This window comes from Nomascus leucogenys, chromosome 10 (assembly GCF_006542625.1).
Source record: "Nomascus leucogenys isolate Asia chromosome 10, Asia_NLE_v1, whole genome shotgun sequence".
NCBI classification, from domain to species: Eukaryota; Metazoa; Chordata; class Mammalia; order Primates; family Hylobatidae; genus Nomascus; species Nomascus leucogenys.
In genome coordinates, this window is record NC_044390.1 from 62,703,060 (window position 1) to 62,722,104 (window position 19,045).

The 19,045-nt window shown below is 55.3% G+C and overlaps 2 protein-coding genes across 5 annotated transcripts in view; both read left to right on the plus strand.

Annotated features, from left to right (window-relative positions):
• GRIN2D (glutamate ionotropic receptor NMDA type subunit 2D) overlaps window positions 1–11,531 on the plus strand; it is a 49,992-nt gene extending 38,461 nt beyond the window's left edge. For all 3 annotated transcript variants that reach the window (XM_030820979.1, XM_030820980.1, XM_030820978.1), the window contains 3 exons: window positions 8,380–8,567; window positions 8,761–8,993; window positions 9,200–11,531. In XM_030820979.1, the coding sequence (XP_030676839.1) occupies window positions 8,380–8,567; window positions 8,761–8,993; window positions 9,200–10,537 (1,759 nt within the window). In that variant the 3' untranslated portion in view covers window positions 10,538–11,531. The remainder of the gene's footprint in view (window positions 1–8,379; window positions 8,568–8,760; window positions 8,994–9,199) is intronic.
• A 798-nt stretch (window positions 11,532–12,329) lies between these two features.
• Window positions 12,330–18,628, plus strand: GRWD1 (glutamate rich WD repeat containing 1). 2 transcript variants are annotated; one of them, XM_030820983.1, is made up of 7 exons: window positions 12,330–12,786; window positions 12,979–13,096; window positions 13,275–13,437; window positions 14,738–14,951; window positions 15,091–15,233; window positions 15,458–15,655; window positions 17,656–18,628. In XM_030820983.1, exons 1-7 carry the CDS (start codon window positions 12,600–12,602, stop codon window positions 17,758–17,760), a joined length of 1,128 nt encoding a protein of 375 aa, XP_030676843.1. In that variant the 5' UTR covers window positions 12,330–12,599; the 3' UTR covers window positions 17,761–18,628. The 2 variants fall into 2 exon arrangements, with proteins under 2 accessions (XP_030676843.1, XP_030676842.1); XM_030820982.1 differs by having other exon boundaries at window positions 12,354–12,786; window positions 17,443–18,628.
• The last annotated feature ends 417 nt before the right edge of the window (window positions 18,629–19,045 follow it).

Sequence of the window (19,045 nt, forward strand, 5' to 3'; positions counted from 1 at the left end):
TCACTCAAGAGGGGCAAAAAAGGAAATATCGAGGCCCCTTTCTGTAATGTAAGCATTTTTTTTTTATTTCTTTTGGATCAATTAAAATATGGATGCATTCACACTCACACATTCCAAACTAACAGCACACACTGTTCTCATCTTGCCTCTTTCCACGGAGAAAGCCCTTTTGGCATCTTTTCTGTGTTAAAGGAATCCTACTTCTCAGCTCCAGTGTCTGGGTCATGGAAGGCCTCCCTTGGACCAGTCTGAATTTACTCATTTGGCCACTTCTTTTTTTTTTTTTTTTTTTTTGAGACGGAATCTTGCTCTGTCGCCCAGGCTGGAGTGCAGTGGCGCAATCTCCGCTCACTGCAAGCTCCGCCTCCTGGGTTCACACCATTCTCCTGCCTCAGCTTCCCGAGTAGCTGGGACTACAGGCGCCCGCCACCACGCCCGGCTAATTTTTTGTATTTTTTTAGTGGAGACGGGGTTTCACCGTGTTAGCCAGGATGGTTTAGCAATCCTGACCTCGTGATCAGCCCGCCTCCGCCTCCCAAAGTGCTGGGATTACAGGCGCGAGCCACCGAGCCCGGTGGCCACTTCTTTTATTTTCCTTTGAGATGCAGTCTCGCTGTGTCACCCAGGCTGCAGTGCAGTGGTGTGATCTCAGCTCACTGCAACCTCCACCTCCTGGGTTCAAGCAATTCTCCTGCCTCAGCCTCCCAAGTAGCTGGAACTACAGGCACACGCAACCACGCCCAGCTAGTTCTTTTTTAGTAGGATGGGGTTTCACCATGTTGGCCAGGCTGGTCTTGAACTTCTGACCTCAGGTGATCTGCCCACCTCAGTCTTCCAAAGTGTTCTTGGGATTACAGGCGTGAGCCACCATGCCTGGCCCACTTCTTTTCTTTTCTTTCTAACTTCTTTTTTAAAATTTTTTAACTGTATTTTTTTTGTACAGATGGTCTCACTATGTTGCCCAGGCTGGTCTCAAACTCCTGGCCTCAACCGATCCTCCCACCTTGGCCTCCCAAAGTGACGGGATGACAGGCTTGAGTGACTACACCCTACCTGAACTTCTTTTGTTAAATGTATTCCTAAATATTTTATTTTATTTTTATTTTTATTTTTTTGCCAGTCTCAAACTCCTGACCCCAAGGGATCTGCTGGCCTCGGCCTCCCAAAGTGCTGGGATTATAGGCATGAGCCACCGCACCCGGCCTGGAATTGTTTTATTTTAATTGTTCATTGCTAGTATATAGGAATATAATTTATTTCATATATTTTGTAATTTATTTTATATATTGATCTTGTATCATGAACCTTGTTGAACTTCTATTAGCCGTAATAATTTTTATTGTGGATCCTTTGGGATTTTTCTATATACAATTCTATTAATTTGCTAGGGCAGCCATAACAAAATACCATAGACTGAGTGGCTTACATAACAGAAATGTATCGCCCCACAGTTGTAGAGGCTAGAAGGTCAAAATCAAGGTGTCAGCAGTGATGGCTCCTTTTGAGGGCTGTGGGAGGACCTGTTCAGACCTTCCTCCTTGGCTTGTAAAAAGCTGCCTTCTTCCTCTGTCTCTTCACTTTGTCTTCCTTTTAGGTGTCCATTCAACCACTATTTTTTTTTTTTTTTTGGAGACGGAGTCTTGCTCTCGCTCTGTTGCCTGGGCACCATCTCAGCTCACTGCAACCTCCGCCTCCCAGGTTTAAACAATTCTCCTGCCTCAGCCTCCCAAGTAGCTGAGATTACAGGCATGTGCCACCACACCTGACTAATTTTTGTATTTTTAGTCGCAACGGGGTTTCACCATGTTGGCCAGGCTGGTCATGAACTTCTGACCTCAGGTGATCCGCTCGAGGTTCAGGCAATTCTCCTGCCTCAGCCTCCCGAGTAGTTGAGATTACAGGCACGTGCCACCACACCTGGCTAATTTTTGTATTTTTAGTAGAGGTGGGGTTTCCCTATGTTGGCCAAGATTGTTATGAACTCCTGACCTCAGGAGATCCGCCCCCGGCGGCCTCCCAAAGTGCCGGGATTAGAAGCGTGAACCACCACGCCCAGCCGTTCAGCCATTTCTTATTAAGCACCTAGTGTGTGCTAGGTACTGTTCGAGACCCTGTGGATACAGTGGTGAATCAAATGGGCAAAGTCCCTGCCTCATGGAACTTAAATTCCAGTGAAGGGAGACGTACAATGCACGGAATAAATGAGAATATTCTATAGTGCATTCCAAGGGGATACGTGCTATGGGTAAAAATAGGGCAGGGTGAATGCATTTGGAAAACTGGGGCGGGAGACTGGAGGTTGCAGTATCAAATAGGGTGCTCAGGAAGGTGTCTTTGGAGCAAACACCTGACAGAGGTTGTAACTGCTCAGTGGGTTCACCTTGCCCACTGCCTAGACAGAGTCGATTTATCAAGACGGGGGGTCTGCAATGGAGAAAGTAATTCACGCAGAGCTGGCTGTGTGGGAGACCAGAGTTTTATTATTACTTGAATCAGGCTGCCTGAGCATCCCCCTTTAAAAGATAATTTGGCAGGTAGGGGCTTGGGAAGTGGGGAGAGCTGACTGGTCAGGTTGGAGATGGAATCACAGGGGTTGGAAGTGAGGTTTTCTTGCTGTCTTCTGTTCCTGGGTGGGATGGCAGAACTCTGTTGAGCCAGACTACAGCCTGGGTGGTGTCAGCTGATCCATCCAGTGCAGGGTCTGCAAACTATCTCAAGCACTCATCTTAGGTGTTACAATAGTGATGTTATCTCCAGGAGCAATCGGGGGAGCCAGAGGCTGCATGACCCTTAAACTTAATTTCTAATCTTGTAGCTAATTTGTTAGTCTTGCAAAGGTAGACTGGTCCCCAGGCAAGAAGGGGGTCTTTTTAGGAAAGGGCTATTATCGATTTTGTTTCAGAGTCAAACCGTGAACTAAATTCCTTCCCAAAGTTAGTTTGGCCTATGCCCAGGAATAAGCAAGGACAACTTAAGTGTTAGAAGCAAGATGGAGCCGGTCAGGCAAAGGCAGTTTCAAGGTGAGAGAGTGAGTCAGGCAGTTATCTAGGAGAAGAATGTTCCAGCAGGCAGAACAGCCAGTGCAAAGGCCCCGGGGCAGGAGCGAGCTGGAGACGTCCAGGTGCATCTCCCAGGCCAGAGTGAGGGGGGCTTGGGAGATGACGGCAGATGGGTAAGGAGGGATGGGGGGTGTCAGGTGGCACAGGGCCTCTAAACTAAAGGTGATCCAAGTCACTCTGAGTGACGAGGGGAGCCAAGGGGGGGTGGTGAGCTGAAAAGGTACAGCACTGACTCAAATGTTAAGATCCCTCTGGTGACAGAGTGGGAACAAACAAGAAAGAAAGGACGGATGCAGGGAATTTTAATTTTTCCCAAACCTACACTCAAAAAAAGGCTGTAGGAAATGGCTGAGGTCTTTTTGTTTTGTTTTGTTTTTGAGACAGGGTCTCCCTCTGTCACCCAGGCTGGAGTACATGGCACAATCATAGCTCACTGCAACCTCATCCTCCTACCCTCAAGCGATCCTCCCACCTCAGCCTCCCAAGTAGCTGAGACGACAGGCATGCACCACCCAACCCAGCTAATTTTTAAAGTTTTTGTAGAGACGGGGGTCTCCCTTTGTTGCCCAAGCTGGTCTCGAACACTTGGACCCAAGCAGTCCTCCTGCCTCAGCCTCCAAAAGTGCTGGGATGACAGGCATGAGCTAGGGCCCCTGTAATGGCTGAGTTTTAATAGATATTTAGGGACCATGAGGGGGTGGTGTTGCGAGAGGGGAAGGAGACAGTATATCCCAGAAAAGCTGAGCAAACAATTGAAAGTGAATGCTGTTAGAGCTCCTCTTTCTGAAATCTCTCAAATATTTCCACCACTGAAAGCCTTGACTTTTAGCTTTCTCCAAAATGCAACTTGAGTCTCTCCTTCCACTCCCGCTTGTCCTCTAAGGACCCCTGGAGACACTCCTTCCATCTTATCCCAGTCCCAGCCCCTCCATCCCTCCCTTTCAGCCTAACTCTAGAAACTCCATTCTTCCCACTTAAACATCAATAGCACTTCACCTTTCACCCCCAAGGGCATCTTCCTAAACAAAGAGAAACGTAGGGAAAAATTACAGTTTGCCTACAAGGCAGAAGTGCCTGCAGGCAGTGGTGGTATTTTTCTCGCCTATACTTACGTTTCCAGATGTCATATGGGAACTCCCTGTTAGGATCTATATAAAATTAATTCAAACCCCATTCTCCAACAGTGGAATGATTAATGTCCTCCCCAGGTTTCTGCTAATTCTCCGGAGCTTCACATTCTCCACCCCCGAGTCTTTGCTTCAGCTCGAGAGACATTCAATTTGGGGAATCCACTTCCTGTCTGTTTCCCCACTTAGCATGTATGGACTAATTCAGTCCTTTTCCCTAATTTCCACGCAAACAACCACACACATACAGCATTTATATGTGAGCCTGTGAGTGTGTGGACAGGGTTTTTCTGAAGGTTTGGGGACACAGGAGGACTTAAATCAACAGACAGGCTGACCACTCAAAACTAGAGGTTAAGTATTCTTCTGTGGGAGATCCTTTGGCGTCTCTTCAACTCAGCATCCAGCCGCTTTTTTTTTTTTTTTTTTGAGACGGAGTCTTGCTCTGTCGCCCAGGCTGGAGTGCAGTGGTGCGATCTCGGCTCACTGCAACCTCTGCCTCCTGGGTTCAAACGATTCTCTTGCCTCAGCCTCCTGAGTAGCTGGGACTACAGGCGCCTGCCACTACGTCCGGCTAATTTTTTGTATTTTTAGTAGAGACAGGGTTTCACCGTGTTAGCCAGGATGGTCTCGATCCCCTGACCTTGTGATCTGCCCGCCTCGGCCGGCCAAAGTGCTGGGATTACAGGCATGAGCCACCGCGCCCGGCCTAATTTTTGTATTTTTAATAGAGACGGGGTTTCGCCATGTTGGCCAGGCTGGTGTCGAACTCCTGACCTCATGTGATCTGCCCGCCTCGGCCTCCCAAAGTGCTGGGATTACAGGCATGAGTCACTGCGCCCGGCCAATATGAACTCATATTCTATATAGGTTTCTGGGAGTCATTTTTTTGTTCGTTTGTTTTGTTTTTAGAGACAGGGTATCCCTCTGTCACCCAGGCTGGGGTGCAGTGGTGTCATCATAGCTCACTGCAGCTTCAAACTCTTGGGCTCAAGGGATCCTCCTGCCTCAGCCTCCTGAGTAGCTGGGAATATAGGTGCATCACCACACCTGGCTAATTTTTTTTTATAGAGGCAGGATATCACTATGTGGCCCAGGCTGGTCTCAAACTACTGGGCTCAGGCGATCCTCCTGCCTTGGCCTCCTGCCTTGGCCTCCCAAAGTGTTGGGATTAACAGGCATAAGCCATCATGCCCAGCCTAACTTTTTAAAAAATACACCCCATAAGGTCAGGTGTGAAAGCTCACGCCTGTAATCCCAGCATTTTGGGAGGGTGAGGCAGGAGGATTGCTTGAGCCCAGGAGTTTGAGACCAGCCTGGGAAACAGTGAGACCCCATCTCTAAAAACAAATAAATAAATAAATATATATATATACATATTTTAGAAATATATAAAATACACCCCATACATCCTTACCTGTCAGATCATAAGCATTTATCTGATACCACAGAAGAGTTACACAGTATTCCTCTGTGTGGATTCATTTATTCATTCATTCATTTATTCTGCAAATATCTATCAACCCCATCCTACATGCCAGGAACTATGCCCCAGCCACAGATGAGAATGAGACCAACTGGGACCCTGGGGGTCTTGCAGTCTCATGGGGAAGGTTGAGATTAATCAAACAACCACAGAAATAAATGTAAAATGACAGCAGTTGTAAATGAGAGTGATAGCAGCATGTGCCGTAACAAATGCATCCATGAGAACTAACTCCACAGCCCTGCCCCTCTTCCCACCAAGTCTTAGAAATCAGGGCCTAGGCTGGGCACGGTGGCTCATGCCTATAATCCCAGCACCTTGGGGGAAACCCACTTTGGGAGGCCAAGGTGGGCCGATAACCTGAGGTTGGGAGTTTGAGACCAGCCTGACCAACATGGAGAAACCCCATCTCCACTAAAAGTACAGAATTAGCCAGGCATGGTGGCGCATGCCTGTAATCCCAGCTACTCCGGAGGCTGAGACAGGAGAATCGTTTGATCCGGGGAGGTGGAGGTTGTGGTGAGCCCAGATCACACCATTGCACTCCAGCCTGGGCAGGGCCTAGGCCAGGTGTGGTGGCTCACGCCTGTAATCCCAGCATTTTGGGAGGCCGAGGCGGGTGGATCAACTGAGGTTAGGAGTTCAAGACCAGCCTGGCCAACATGGTGAAATCCCGTCTCTACTAAAAATACAAAATTAGCCGTGTGTGGTGGTGCATGCCTATAATCCCAGCTACTTGGGTGGCTGAGGCAGGAGAATCGCTTGAACCTGGGAGGTGGAGGTTGCAGTGAGCCGAGATCACGCCTCTGCACTCCAGCCTGGGGGACAAGAGCGAAACTCAGTCTCAAGAAAAAAAAAAAGGAAAGAAAGAAATCAGGGCCTAGTGGGAGAACCCAAGCAAGTTAAGGTATGTGTCTAGGTCTGTGTTTCCCCATCTGAAAAGAATGGTTATCTCCCTACAGGCTCACACCTGTAGTCTCAGTACTTTGGGTGGCCAAGGTGGGAAGATCACTTGAGCCCAGGAGTTAGAGCCCAGCCTGGGCAACATGGAGAAACCCTATCTCTACAAAAAATACAAAAATTAGCCAGGTGTGGTGATGTGTGCCTGTAGTCCCAGCTACTCAGGAGGCTGAGGCAGGAGGGTCAGTTGAACCGAAGAGGTGAAGGTTGCAGTGAGCTATGATGGTGCCACTGCATTCCAGCTTGGGCAACATAGTGAGACCTTGTCTCAGGAAAAAAAAAAAAAGTTCTTAGACTAGATAGAACAATGCCTGGCACAATATAAGTGATCATTCCCTCGCATTTTTTCCCCCCATTTCCCCTTCTAAGCCTCAATCCTCCTCTTTATTTGTTTTGAGATGGCATCTCTGTCACCCAGGCTGGAATGCAGTGGCTCGATTTTGGCTCACAGCAACCTCTGCCTCCCAGGTTCAAGCAATTCTCCTGCCTTAACCTCCTGAGTAGCTGGGATTACAGGTGCCTGCCACCACACCTGGCTAATTTTTGTTTTCAGTAGAGATGGGGTTTCACCATGTTGGCCAGACTGGTCTGGAACTCCTGAGCTCACAGGTGATCTGCCTGCCTTGGCTTCCCAAAGTGCTGGGATTACAGCCATGAGCTACCATGGCCAGTCTCAATCCTCTTTTTTTTTTTTTTTTTTTTTTTGAGACGGAGTCTTGCTCTGTCACCCAGGCTGGAGTGCAGTGGCGCGATCTCGGCTCACTGCAAGCTCCGCCTCCCGGGTTCACGCCATTCTCCTGCCTCAGCCTCTCCGAGTAGCTGGGACTACAGGCGCCCGCCACCACGCCCGGCTAATTTTTTGTATTTTTAGTAGAGACGGGGTTTCACCGTGGTCCGGATCTCCTGACCTCGTGATTCGCCCGTCTCGGCCTCCCAAAGTGCTGGGATTACAAGCGTGAGCCACCGCGCCCGGCCTCAATCCTCTTTTTTAAAATGCAAGAGTAAATGGACTCTTTGGAGGGCGATGGTGAGGAGTAAAGGAATAACTATTTCATTAACAGTCACAGCTGGCCAGGTGCGGTTGCTCAACGCCTGTAATCTCAGCACTTTGGGAGGCCGAGAGGGTGGATCACGAGGACAGGGGTTTGAGACCAGCCTGGCCAACATGGTGGAACCCCCATCTCTACTAAAAATGCAAAAATTAACTGGGTGTGGTACTGGGCACCTATAATCCCAGCTACTTGGGAGGCTGAGGCAGGAGAATCGCTTGAACCCGGGAGTCGGAGCTTGCAGTGAGCCGAAGACTGTGCCACTGCACTCCAGCCTGGGTGACGGAGTGAGACTGTCTCAAAAAAAAAAAAAAAAAGAAAAAAAAAGTCAGCTAACACTTCTCCAGCACCTCCTTTACATGAGGTACTATCTAATCTTTCCCTATAGTCCCTGCTCCTGGGGAGGCTGAGATAGGAGGATCGCTTGAGCCCAGGATTTCTGGTCCAGCCTGGACAACATAGCAAGACCCTGTCTCTTAAAAAACATACTTTTGCAACAACTCTGAAGGGAGATAGTGCTGCCATGCCCATTTTACTGATGTTGAAACTGAGGCACAGAGAAGTGCAATGATTTGCTCAAGAGCTCAGGGCCAGTTAGGATTTGGAGCAGTTGGAGGTTAGAGGTGAGGAGGTTCCAGGCCTGGCGGCCAGGGCATCTAGGTGGGACTGACCCTGCCCTCCATTCCCCCTCCCCCCAGGAAGCTGGACGCCTTCATCTACGATGCTGCGGTCCTCAATTACATGGCCCGCAAGGACGAGGGCTGCAAGCTTGTCACCATCGGCTCCGGCAAGGTCTTCGCCACGACAGGCTATGGCATCGCCCTGCACAAGGGCTCCCGCTGGAAGCGGCCCATCGACCTGGCGTTGCTGCAGTTCCTAGGGGATGGTGCGGCTGCACGCAGGGATTTCCACAGCGGAGAGGGGGAGGGCGAGGCCCCTGGGTTCCGGGGAAGAAAGGGACAAAGACCCGGACACCAGGGTCTGAGGGAGGAATGGGCTAAGGGCCTACATTCCCTCATCACAGACGAGGGTCCTCAGAGGGTACTCATAGCAGGTGACTTTTGACCGCCCTTCCCCAGATGAGATCGAGATGCTGGAGCGGCTGTGGCTCTCTGGGATCTGCCACAATGACAAAATCGAGGTGATGAGCAGCAAGCTGGACATCGACAACATGGCGGGCGTCTTCTACATGCTCCTCGTGGCCATGGGCCTGTCCCTGCTGGTCTTCGCCTGGGAGCACCTGGTGTACTGGCGCCTGCGGCACTGCCTGGGGCCCACCCACCGCATGGACTTCCTGCTGGCCTTCTCCAGGGTACGGGGCAGAGAGGGAGAGATGGCGGGGGCAGGGGACAAAGGTAAAGCCGAGCAGAGACAAGGAGATGTGGGTCGAGATGTGGATAGTGGGGAAGAGAGCGGCAGACGCAGGCGGGTAAATGGAGAGAAGAGAGGGATGGAGGGGAGGCAGGCAGGCGTCCTGGGCACCTCGCGCTGACCCCCGTCCTGTCCCCGGACCCGCAGGGCATGTACAGCTGCTGCAGCGCCGAGGCCGCCCCGCCGCCCGCCAAGCCCCCGCCGCCGCCACAGCCCCTGCCCAGCCCCGCGTACCCCGCGCCGCGGCCGGCGCCCGGGCCGGCACCTTTCGTGCCCCGCGAGCGCGCCTCAGTGGACCGCTGGCGCCGGACCAAGGGCGCGGGGCCGCCAGGGGGCGCGGGCCTGGCCGACGGCTTCCACCGCTACTATGGCCCCATCGAGCCGCAGGGCCTAGGCCTCGGCCTGGGCGAGGCGCGTGCGGCACCGCGGGGCGCAGCCGGGCGCCCGCTGTCCCCGCCGGCCGCTCAGCCCCCGCAGAAGCCGCCGCCCTCCTACTTCGCCATAGTACGCGACAAGGAGCCAGCCGAGCCCCCCGCCGGCGCCTTCCCCGGCTTCCCGTCGCCGCCCGCGCCCCCCGCCGCCGCGGCCACCACCGTCGGGCCGCCGCTCTGCCGCCTGGCCTTCGAGGACGAGAGCCCGCCGGCGCCCGCGCGGTGGCCGCGCTCGGACCCCGAGAGCCAACCCCTGCTAGGGCCGGGCGCGGGCGGCGCGGGGGGCGCGGGGGGCGCAAGCGGAGGAGCCCCGGCCGCTCCGCCTCCATGCCGCGCCGCGCCGCCCCCCTGCCCTTACCTCGATCTCGAGCCGTCGCCGTCGGACTCGGAGGACTCGGAGAGCCTGGGCGGCGCGTCGCTGGGCGGCCTGGAGCCCTGGTGGTTTGCCGACTTCCCCTACCCCTACGCCGAGCGCCTCGGGCCGCCGCCCGGCCGCTACTGGTCGGTCGACAAGCTCGGGGGCTGGCGCGCCGGGAGCTGGGACTACCTGCCCCCGCGCAGCGGTCCGGCCGCCTGGCACTGTCGCCACTGCGCTAGCCTGGAGCTGCTGCCGCCGCCACGCCATCTCAGCTGCTCGCACGATGGCCTGGACGGCGGCTGGTGGGCGCCGCCGCCTCCACCCTGGGCCGCCGGGCCCCCGCCCCGACGCCGGGCCCGCTGCGGGTGCCCGCGGTCGCACCCGCACCGCCCGCGTGCCTCGCACCGCACGCCCGCCGCCGCCGCGCCCCACCACCACAGGCACCGGCGCGCCGCTGGGGGCTGGGACCTCCCGCCGCCCGCGCCCACCTCGCGCTCGCTCGAGGACCTCAGCTCGTGCCCTCGCGCCGCCGCTGCGCGCAGGCTTACCGGGCCCTCCCGCCACGCTCGCAGGTGTCCGCACGCCGCGCACTGGGGGCCGCCGCTGCCCACAGCTTCCCACCGGAGACACCGGGGCGGGGACCTGGGCACCCGCAGGGGCTCGGCGCACTTCTCCAGCCTCGAGTCCGAGGTATGACGCGGCCCCGGGGGCCCCACTGCCCCCTTGGTCAGCGCAGGCCACGGCCCGAGGGGGCGCCCGCAGTGGACAGGACCCGCGTGGGTTGGGAAGGAAAACAGTGGAACTGGCTGGACCCCGCCTGGAGCAGCGTCCTGCGCCCCCTGGTTCTGGAGGAACCGCAAGCCGGAGAGGATTTGGTCCCTCAACTGTCACCCAGCCGGAGAGCGAGGGGGCGGGGGCCTTGGAGCCTACCGGACTTTTTTTTAAACCCGACAAGGGCTTTTTAACGTCACCAGATGGGGCGGGAGGTGGGGGGTTCACGCCACTCCCGCGTCCCACCTCCACGCCCGGGGCCGTGGCCCCCACATCACTGTGCAGCTCCCCGGCCCCAGCCACGCCTCCGGGGAAGCCCGTTTTTAACCTTTCATCCATTGGGACTCAAAACTGTGAGACGCGTTCGCCAAACTGTGACCCCAGACCTTGGCCCCACCACACAGAAACCCCTGACCCAGACTGTGACATCCGACTCCTAAAATGGTCATCCGACTCCAGACTGTGACCCCTGACCCCAAACTGTGACCCGAACCCCAGACTGTGCCCCGACCAGACTGTGACCCTTGACATCAAACCGTGACACCCCCTCCTCCTCTTCCACCCTCGGTCGCTTTTCCCTACTCTGACCTAGGACACGTCCCCAACGGAAGCCCCGCCTTCCCTTGCACCGGGATGAACCCAACCTCCCTGAAGCCAAAACTTCCCACCCTGCCGCACCTCCGGACCACCCCACTTGCCACCAAGCACATCCTCTCCAAATCCAACCCTTATTTGCGACCCTTCAGTGATGACCCAGCAGACCTCCAAAAAGCCTCCTCTTCCCAGATCTCCAGCCGGGTCTGGGGCTGGGTTGCGGAGGGGAGGGTCTGGGAGTCCACACTTCTCCACCAACTTCCCTTCCCACTCTCTTATTCCACATTGCAGTGTTTGGAATAAACCATGTTTTTATGCCTCCTCAGTCCAAGCCTAAGCTCCGTGTCTGTTAGCCCCCCTCAAATTCTCTGGAGGAAACAGAAACACAAAAGTCCCACAGGGGAAGAGGAGACAGAATTAGAAAGAGAACAGAGACTCTGAAAGGAGGTGGGTGGGGAGAAAAAGACCAAGAAAGAGGAGGTGGGAAGAGACCCTGAAAAGAGAGTCGAGAGGGTACTGGGGCAGATAGAGACCCCAAGAGAGTGGTGAGATAGATCCTGGAGACAAAACATAATAAGATCAAAGGTATGGTTTTATTTCCTATGGCAATAGGTACCAAGGCTTGCTAGATTCTCAATATCCTGTTCATGCAAGCTAGGAGAGTGTCTGACATATCCCAGCCAATCCGCATTATCCTGAATGCTGTTAATCTCACCAATGAGAATCTATTTCTAACATTTCATTATGTCAGTTAGCCAAACCGCTGGTGCTGATGGGCGATAAAGAGAGACGAAGCACTTGTAATAGCTGCCTCCAGAGGGTGGACTTTCTGATTAAGTGCTCGCTGACCAGAGCTGCAATGTGAATGTCTAATTAGGCAATTGACTGCCCCTAGAGGGTAGATTGACCCGCCTAACTTACAGATAATATCCATCCTGTCTACAAGAAGGCATTTTTGAAACAAAGCCATCACAACAGAGAGAGGAAAAGAAACCGGCCTTATGGGTCTTCAGGGAGCAGAAACTCAGTATCCTTGCCAGTGAAAGAGCAAATGTGCATATATGAATAATTAATTAAGTGGAAAGAACGCTCTCGGAATGAAAGTGGAAAATGGGGAAAACAAGCCTCCCGTAGAACTACAACTCCCAGAAGGCCTTGCCACTACCGCGAGGAACAGCGCCCAAAGTCACGCGAAGATGCAGTTTCTCCGTATCCGCAGGCTTCTATCGCTGGCGCCATTACTTGAGTTCTCCTCCCGCGTTTCCGCACCCTCTCCGATTAGCGGTACCCGGAGTTTCCAAGGTAACCGCGCAGTAGGGCGGATCTCATTAGGCGGAAAGCGAAACCCGGAAGTGACGCTCTTACCGGGCGTCAGCAGTGAGAGGGTTCGAAGATGGCGGCGCGCAAGGGTCGGCGGCGCACGTGTGAAACCGGGGAACCCATGGAGGCCGAGTCCGGCGACACAAGTTCCAAGGGCCCATCCCAGGTCTACCTGCCCGGCCGGGGGCCGCCGCTACGCGAAGGGGAGGAGCTGGTCATGGACGAGGAGGCCTATGTGCTCTACCACCGAGCGCAGACTGGTAGGGCTGAGTCCGGACTCCAGGGTCCTGAGGTGGCTGATCCCGAGCCTTTAACCTGAGAGGTGCTCGGGAAGAGAAGGCTGGGGTCTAAGAGAAATGATTTCATACCGGAGGCGGTTGATCCATGAAGGAGGTGGGGACTGAGCTCTCACTGTCCCGTCTTAACTCGTAAACACCTCCTTCCATCCCCAGGCGCCCCCTGTCTCAGCTTTGACATAGTCCGGGATCACCTGGGAGACAACCGGACAGAGCTTCCTCTTACACTTTACTTGTGTGCTGGGACCCAGGCTGAGAGCGCCCAGAGCAACAGGTAAGACCCGAGGCTTTTCCAGGACCAGGAGGCTCAGTTTCCAGCCCTTTCCTCAGGACCTAGGAGTTAGGGCTTCCGGTTTCTGCCTCTCGCAGACCCAGGAGTCTGGGTTTCCAGCCTCTCTCCTTCCTAAGAATCCTGGAATCTAGTGCCTAACTCACCCCACAATTTCTCCCAGACTGATGATGCTTCGGATGCACAATCTTCATGGGACGAAGCCCCCACCCTCAGAGGGCAGTGATGAAGAAGTGGAGGAGGAAGATGAAGAGGATGAAGAAGAGCGGAAGCCTCAGCTGGAGCTGGCCATGGTGCCCCACTATGGTGGTATCAACCGAGTTCGGGTAAGTATGGTCCCAGGAGCCTGCTCTGCATACTCTGAAACACACCCGACCCATCCCCTGTGTTCGTAACTCCCAACATCTCCTCATGTCCTTTTTTTTTTTTTTGAGATGTAGTCTCGCTCTGTCACCCAGGCTGGAGTGCAGTGGCGCAATCTCGGCTCACTGCAACCTCCGCCTCCCGGGTTCAAGCGTTTCTCCTGCCTCAGCCTCCCAAGTAGCTGGGATTACAGGCACACACCACCACACCCGGCTAATTTTTGCATTTTTAGTAGAGACGGTGTTTGGCTGTGTTGGCCAGGCTGGTCTTGAATTCCTGATCTGCCCGCCTCGGCCTCCCAAAGTGTTGGGATTACAGGCATGAGCCACCACGCCCGGTCCTGGAAGTGAGCATTTTTACTGTAGCCAACATAGGTGCTGGGCATGAGGACCAAGAATGAGTCCTGCAATTTTGAGGCCTGAGGTGGAGAGGGAGCAGTCGCAGGTGGCAATTAGGAGCTTGGCTTTGGTTGTCTTAAGTTTGAATGGTCAGGCTGGCACAGTGGCTGACGCCTGTAATCCCAGCACTTTGGGAAGCTGATGCAGAAGGATCGCTTGAGACCAGGAGTTCCAGACCAGCCTGGGCAATAAAGTGAGACCTTGTCTCTACAAAAAAATTTTAAAAGCCAGATGTGATGGTGCTCACCCATAGTCCCAACTACTTGGGAGGCTGAGGTGGGAGGATCACTTGAGCCCAGGAGGTTGAGGCTGCAGTGAGCTGTGATGGCATCACCGCACTCCATCCTGGGCAACAGAGCAGGACCCTGTCTCAAAAACAAAAAAGTTTGAACGGTCAGTGCAGTAAGAGTCTGGAGCCCAGGGGAGAGGTCAGGGCTAGGGGTATTGGAAACCTCGTGGCTGGACTGGGTCTCCTAGTGAACAAACACAGAGGCAAGGGGATCCAAGGACTGAGTCTTGTGGCCTTCCAACATTTAGAGGGTTTCCGAGACCAGGAGCCTGAACACCCTCCCAAGGGCTGGCGGGAATTGCAGCCTCAACTCCCAGGCATCTTGGGGCTCTATCCTCCCGCCTCAGCTTCCCCACCCACTCCCACCCCCCTGTGGAGAGCTGTCCCAGTTACCATGCTGGTTTTTACAGGTTATGATTTTCTTCCCACAGAGGTTTCAAGGAGCTGTAGTCCCAGGCCTGGGAGATCTGAGGAAGTGCGCTTCTGATTGTCTGGGATATGGGGAGCGTGGGGTCAGTGCCCTGATCCTCCTGTCCCCTCGCTTCACATCACCCTTCCCCCACTGCTCTTCTGCAGGTGTCATGGCTGGGTGAAGAGCCCGTGGCTGGGGTGTGGTCAGAGAAGGGCCAGGTGGAGGTGTTTGCACTGCGGCGGCTTCTGCAGGTGGTGGAGGACCCCCAGGCCCTGGCAGCCTTCCTCCGGGATGAGCAGGCCCAAATGAAGCCCATCTTCTCCTTCGCTGGACACATGGGCGAGGGCTTTGCCCTTGACTGGTCCCCCCGGGTGCCCGGTGAGTCCCTGGGGTGTTTAGGAGTCCCGGGAGGTGGGGGGAGCAAGGTCTGCAACAAGGGGCCGGGTGCTTAGACTCCAAGGACGGGAGCAAGCTGCAGCCAGGGGGGGCGAGGTCATTTCCTGACTCCCTTCCCCAGGTCGCCTGCTGACCGGTGACTGTCAAAAGAACATCCACCTCTGGACACCTACGGACGGCGGCTCCTGGCACGTGGACCAGCGGCCATTCGTGGGCCACACGCGCTCTGTGGAGGACCTGCAGTGGTCACCGACTGAGAACACGGTGAGGGAGGGTGGGGTTCTGGTCGTTTAGTTCTGATGGATTCTAGGCCAGGGACCTGGAATCCTAGGTCTGAGGGAAAAGAGGGCTGGGAGCCTGACGGAGGTTAGTTTCCAGGCCAAGTCCTAGTAAGGGGGACAGTGAAAGAGAGAGTGGCCCACCGCTGGCGCTTGGGCTTCACCGTGGGCTGGGGGGCATCGGGACCACTCAGACTCCGCCTCCTCCAGGTGTTTGCCTCCTGCTCAGCTGACGCCTCCATCCGAATCTGGGACATCCGGGCAGCCCCCAGCAAGGCCTGCATGCTCACCACAGCCACCGCCCATGATGGGGACGTCAATGTCATCAGCTGGAGCCGCCGGGAGCCCTTCCTGCTCAGTGGCGGGGATGATGGGGCCCTCAAGATCTGGGACCTTCGGCAGTTCAAGGTATTCTCCCAGTCGGACACCTGGGGGCTAGAGAAGCTTGCTCGCAGCAGCCCCTGGGATTTGTAGGATTTTTCCTCCTTGAATGGTTTTATACAACCAGAGCTGGAGAGCCCTTAAAACTAGACTCCCGCCTCTTCAGGGTACAGAGGAGGAAACTGAGGCTCAGCAAGAGGAAGGGCGGCGGGTCTCCACTCTTGGGGTCACTCACTCCACCAGGGGAACAGCTGACAAGAGATGGAAGGGGCTGGGGCAGCAGAGACTAGAACTCTCATCTGCCTGTGGGCAAAAGTACAGCTGTCTGTACAGCTGTCTCTACGGCCAGTGCTGAGAGCTTCAGAGAATTGTAGATTTATAGATGCAACTGAGAATCGGGGCCCAGCCTGCTCGTTGTAGGAGAAAACTGAGGCACAGAAAGGACAGGAGCCGCTGTGACATGACAGCCAAGCTAGGGGTTGACATTGTGGAGCTGGGAGGGTCCCTGCGCAGGAGAAGTTGCAGCGTCCGGCATCCCTCTGGGCAAAGCCGCAACTTTGTGTGGCTCTGCCTTCCTGGGCTGCCGTCATCCTTTGTCTCCTCCAGTTTGATCGTTTCTATAGCATCAGCCCTGGGGAGGAGGCTGGAGATGGATTGCAGCCTCCCAGGCCCACCAGGTCACACAGGGCCCAGCTTGTTGACCACTGGAACTTCAGAGCCACTTCTCCTAATGAGAGAGACTCCAGTTGAGCAGGGCCTTTGCTGTAGTGAAAGTGCTGTCATGCCAGGCGCGGTGGCTCAAGCCTGTAATCCCAGCACTTTGGGAGGCCGAGGCGGGCGGATCACGAGGTCAGGAGATCGAGACCATCCTGGCTAACACGGTGAAACCCCGTCTCTACTAAAAATACAAAAAAAATTAGCCGGGCGTGTTGGCGGGTGCCTGTAGTCCCAGCTACTCGGGAGGCTGAGGCAGGAGAATGGCGTGAACCCGGGAGGCGGAGCTTGCAGTGAGCCGAGATCGCGCCACTGCACTCTAGCCTGGGGGACAGAGCAAGACTCCGTCTCAAAAAAAAAAAAAAAGAAAGTGCTGTCATTCTTAGTCTTTCTTTGGGTCGGCTTCTGGGGATTGTGCTTCTGCCTCCTTTGAGGCCTTTGTAGAATCTACTGGGAGAGCTCTGGGAGAGCCATGCCCTCCTTTGTTTTTTGTTTTTTGTTTTTTTTGCAATGGAGTTTCGCTCTTGTTGCCCAGGCTGGAGTACAGTGGTGCAATCTCGGCTCACTGCAACCTCCCACTCCTAGGTTCAAGCGATTCTCCTGCCTCAGCCTCCTGAGTAACTGGATAACAGGCATGCACCACCATGCCCACCTAATTTTGTATTTTTAGTAGAGATGGGGTTTCACCATGTTGGTCAGGCTGGTCACCAACTCCTAACCTCCGGTGATCCACCCGCCTTGGCCTCCCAAGGTTCTGGGATTACAGGCGTGAGCCACCACGCCCAGCCCATGCCTTCCTTTTACAAGGAAGAAAACAGAGGCAGGCAGAGGGAAGAGCAGAGGCAGGGGTTTTGCTACCTGAGCTGGGAGGGGCTTCTTTGCAGGTGAATCACAATTCCCAGCAACCCCTGGGCTGGTCAGCCTTCTTAGCAGCCAGAATTACCCTGTGTCCCTTTCCTGGACTCTGGGCTTGTGAGGGCTTAAGGGGTGGGGCCCTGGTTGAACCCTGAGGCTGGAGAGGGGTTGGGGCTTCTGCCTGGGTCCCCCCCAGAGTCAGGCTGAGGCATTCAGAGCCCATTACTCCCATCCTCTCCCTCTAGTCTGGCTCCCCGGTGGCCACCTTCAAGCAGCACGTGGCCCCTGTGACCTCCGTCGAGTGGCACCCGCAGGACAGCGGGGTCTTTGCAGCCTCGGGTGCAGACCACCAGATCACACAGTGGGACCTGGCAGTGGAGCGGGACCCTGAGGCGGGCGATGTGGAGGCCGACCCCGGGCTGGCCGACCTCCCGCAGCAGCTGCTGTTCGTGCACCAGGGTGAGACCGAGCTGAAGGAGCTGCACTGGCACCCGCAGTGCCCAGGGCTCCTGGTCAGCACGGCGCTGTCAGGCTTCACCGTCTTCCGCACCATCAGTGTCTGAGGCGTCCCACTGGCTCTGCTCTTGCTTCCTGCTTGGAAACTGAAGTCGAATTGGGCCCCCCTGGAAGGGGTTCATTCAGGTCTGTTGACAGACTGGCCGGCCTGTGGGCTGCCGTGATGGATTCTGTTTGATGTATTGTTCTCTAGAAGGCCTGGGTCTGATCCAGTGACCCCTCTCACCAAAGAACTCGGTTTAACCACTCAGTTAACCAAGAGACTTGTGTGGCCTGGTGTGGCCTGTGTGTCGGTGGATTCCTTCCTGTCAGCTGTGACCCATTTGACCTGTGCCCACAGAACCCAGTTTTTTTGTTTGTTTGTTTGAGATGGAGTCTTGGTCTGTCGCCCAGGCTGGAGTGCAGTGGCACGATCTTGGCTCACCGCAACCTCCGCCTCCCGGGTTCAAGTGATTCTCTCGGCTCAGTCTCCCGGGTAGCTGGGATTACAGGCATGTGCCACCACACCCCGTTAATTTTTGTGTTTTTAGTAGAGATGGGGTTTCACCATGTTGGCCAGGCTGGTCTCAAATTCTTGATCTCAAGTGATCTGTCCACCCTGGCCTCCCAGAGTGCTGGGTTGGGATTACAGGCGTGAGCCACCACGTCCGGCTCAGGACCCAGTTTTGGCTGCTGGTTCCCAGCAGGGAACTCGGGGGATATACAATGGCTGCATCAAATTTGAGGTGTGGGTTCCTCCAACACAATTTGCTTCTGCCCGTTGTCTTCCTGCCAGCTGGGTTTGGCCAGGATTTCCCCGTGTGGGGGCTACATGCGACCCCCTCCCCTCCTCCCTGACTTAGAGGCTGGTGCTGTGTCGGGAGGACGTTCAGGGCTCCCAAGCAGCAATAAAGGATCAGGAAGAGGCCTGAGGTGCGTGCGAGACTCTGGTCTTTGGCCACAGCCCTATGAGGAAATGGTGGGGGGGAGCTTGGGGGTGGGGAGGAATTTGGCACCAGCTGCCCTCAGGCTGCTAGGCTGGGGGAGGCCACTGGGAGTCCAGTGCAACCCAACCCTCCGCCCACTGGGTGCCGCCCCGTTCTGCCTTCTCTAAGTGTCCTTTCATCTGGAACTCCCTCTGGCTCAGTGAAAGGGGCCTCATCCCTGCCCCCCACCAGCTGATGAAGGCTTCATCTCAGGGAACTCGGGAGCCCCCATTTCTCCTTCCGTCCATCTCCCGTTTATTTTTTTTTCTTCTCCCGTTTATTTATTTTTCTTCTCTGTGTCCCCCTCTTTCAGAGTCCCCCCGTCCCCCACTGCCAGTCTCCCTGCCCCCCAGTCACTGTCTCTCTC

What these genes read in the sequence shown, in the direction of transcription:
- GRWD1 (XM_030820982.1), top strand. Translation starts at nt 12,600, where the DNA reads ATGGCGGCGCGCAAGGGTCGGCGGCGCACGTGTGAAACCGGGGAACCC. An exon ending in GGTCACCGACTGAGAACACG is followed by an intron (nt 15,234 to 15,457) that starts GTGAGGGAGGGT and finishes CGCCTCCTCCAG; the next exon opens with GTGTTTGCCTCCTGCTCAGC. An exon ending in GGGACCTTCGGCAGTTCAAG is followed by an intron (nt 15,656 to 17,442) that starts GTATTCTCCCAG and finishes CTCTCCCTCTAG; the next exon opens with TCTGGCTCCCCGGTGGCCAC.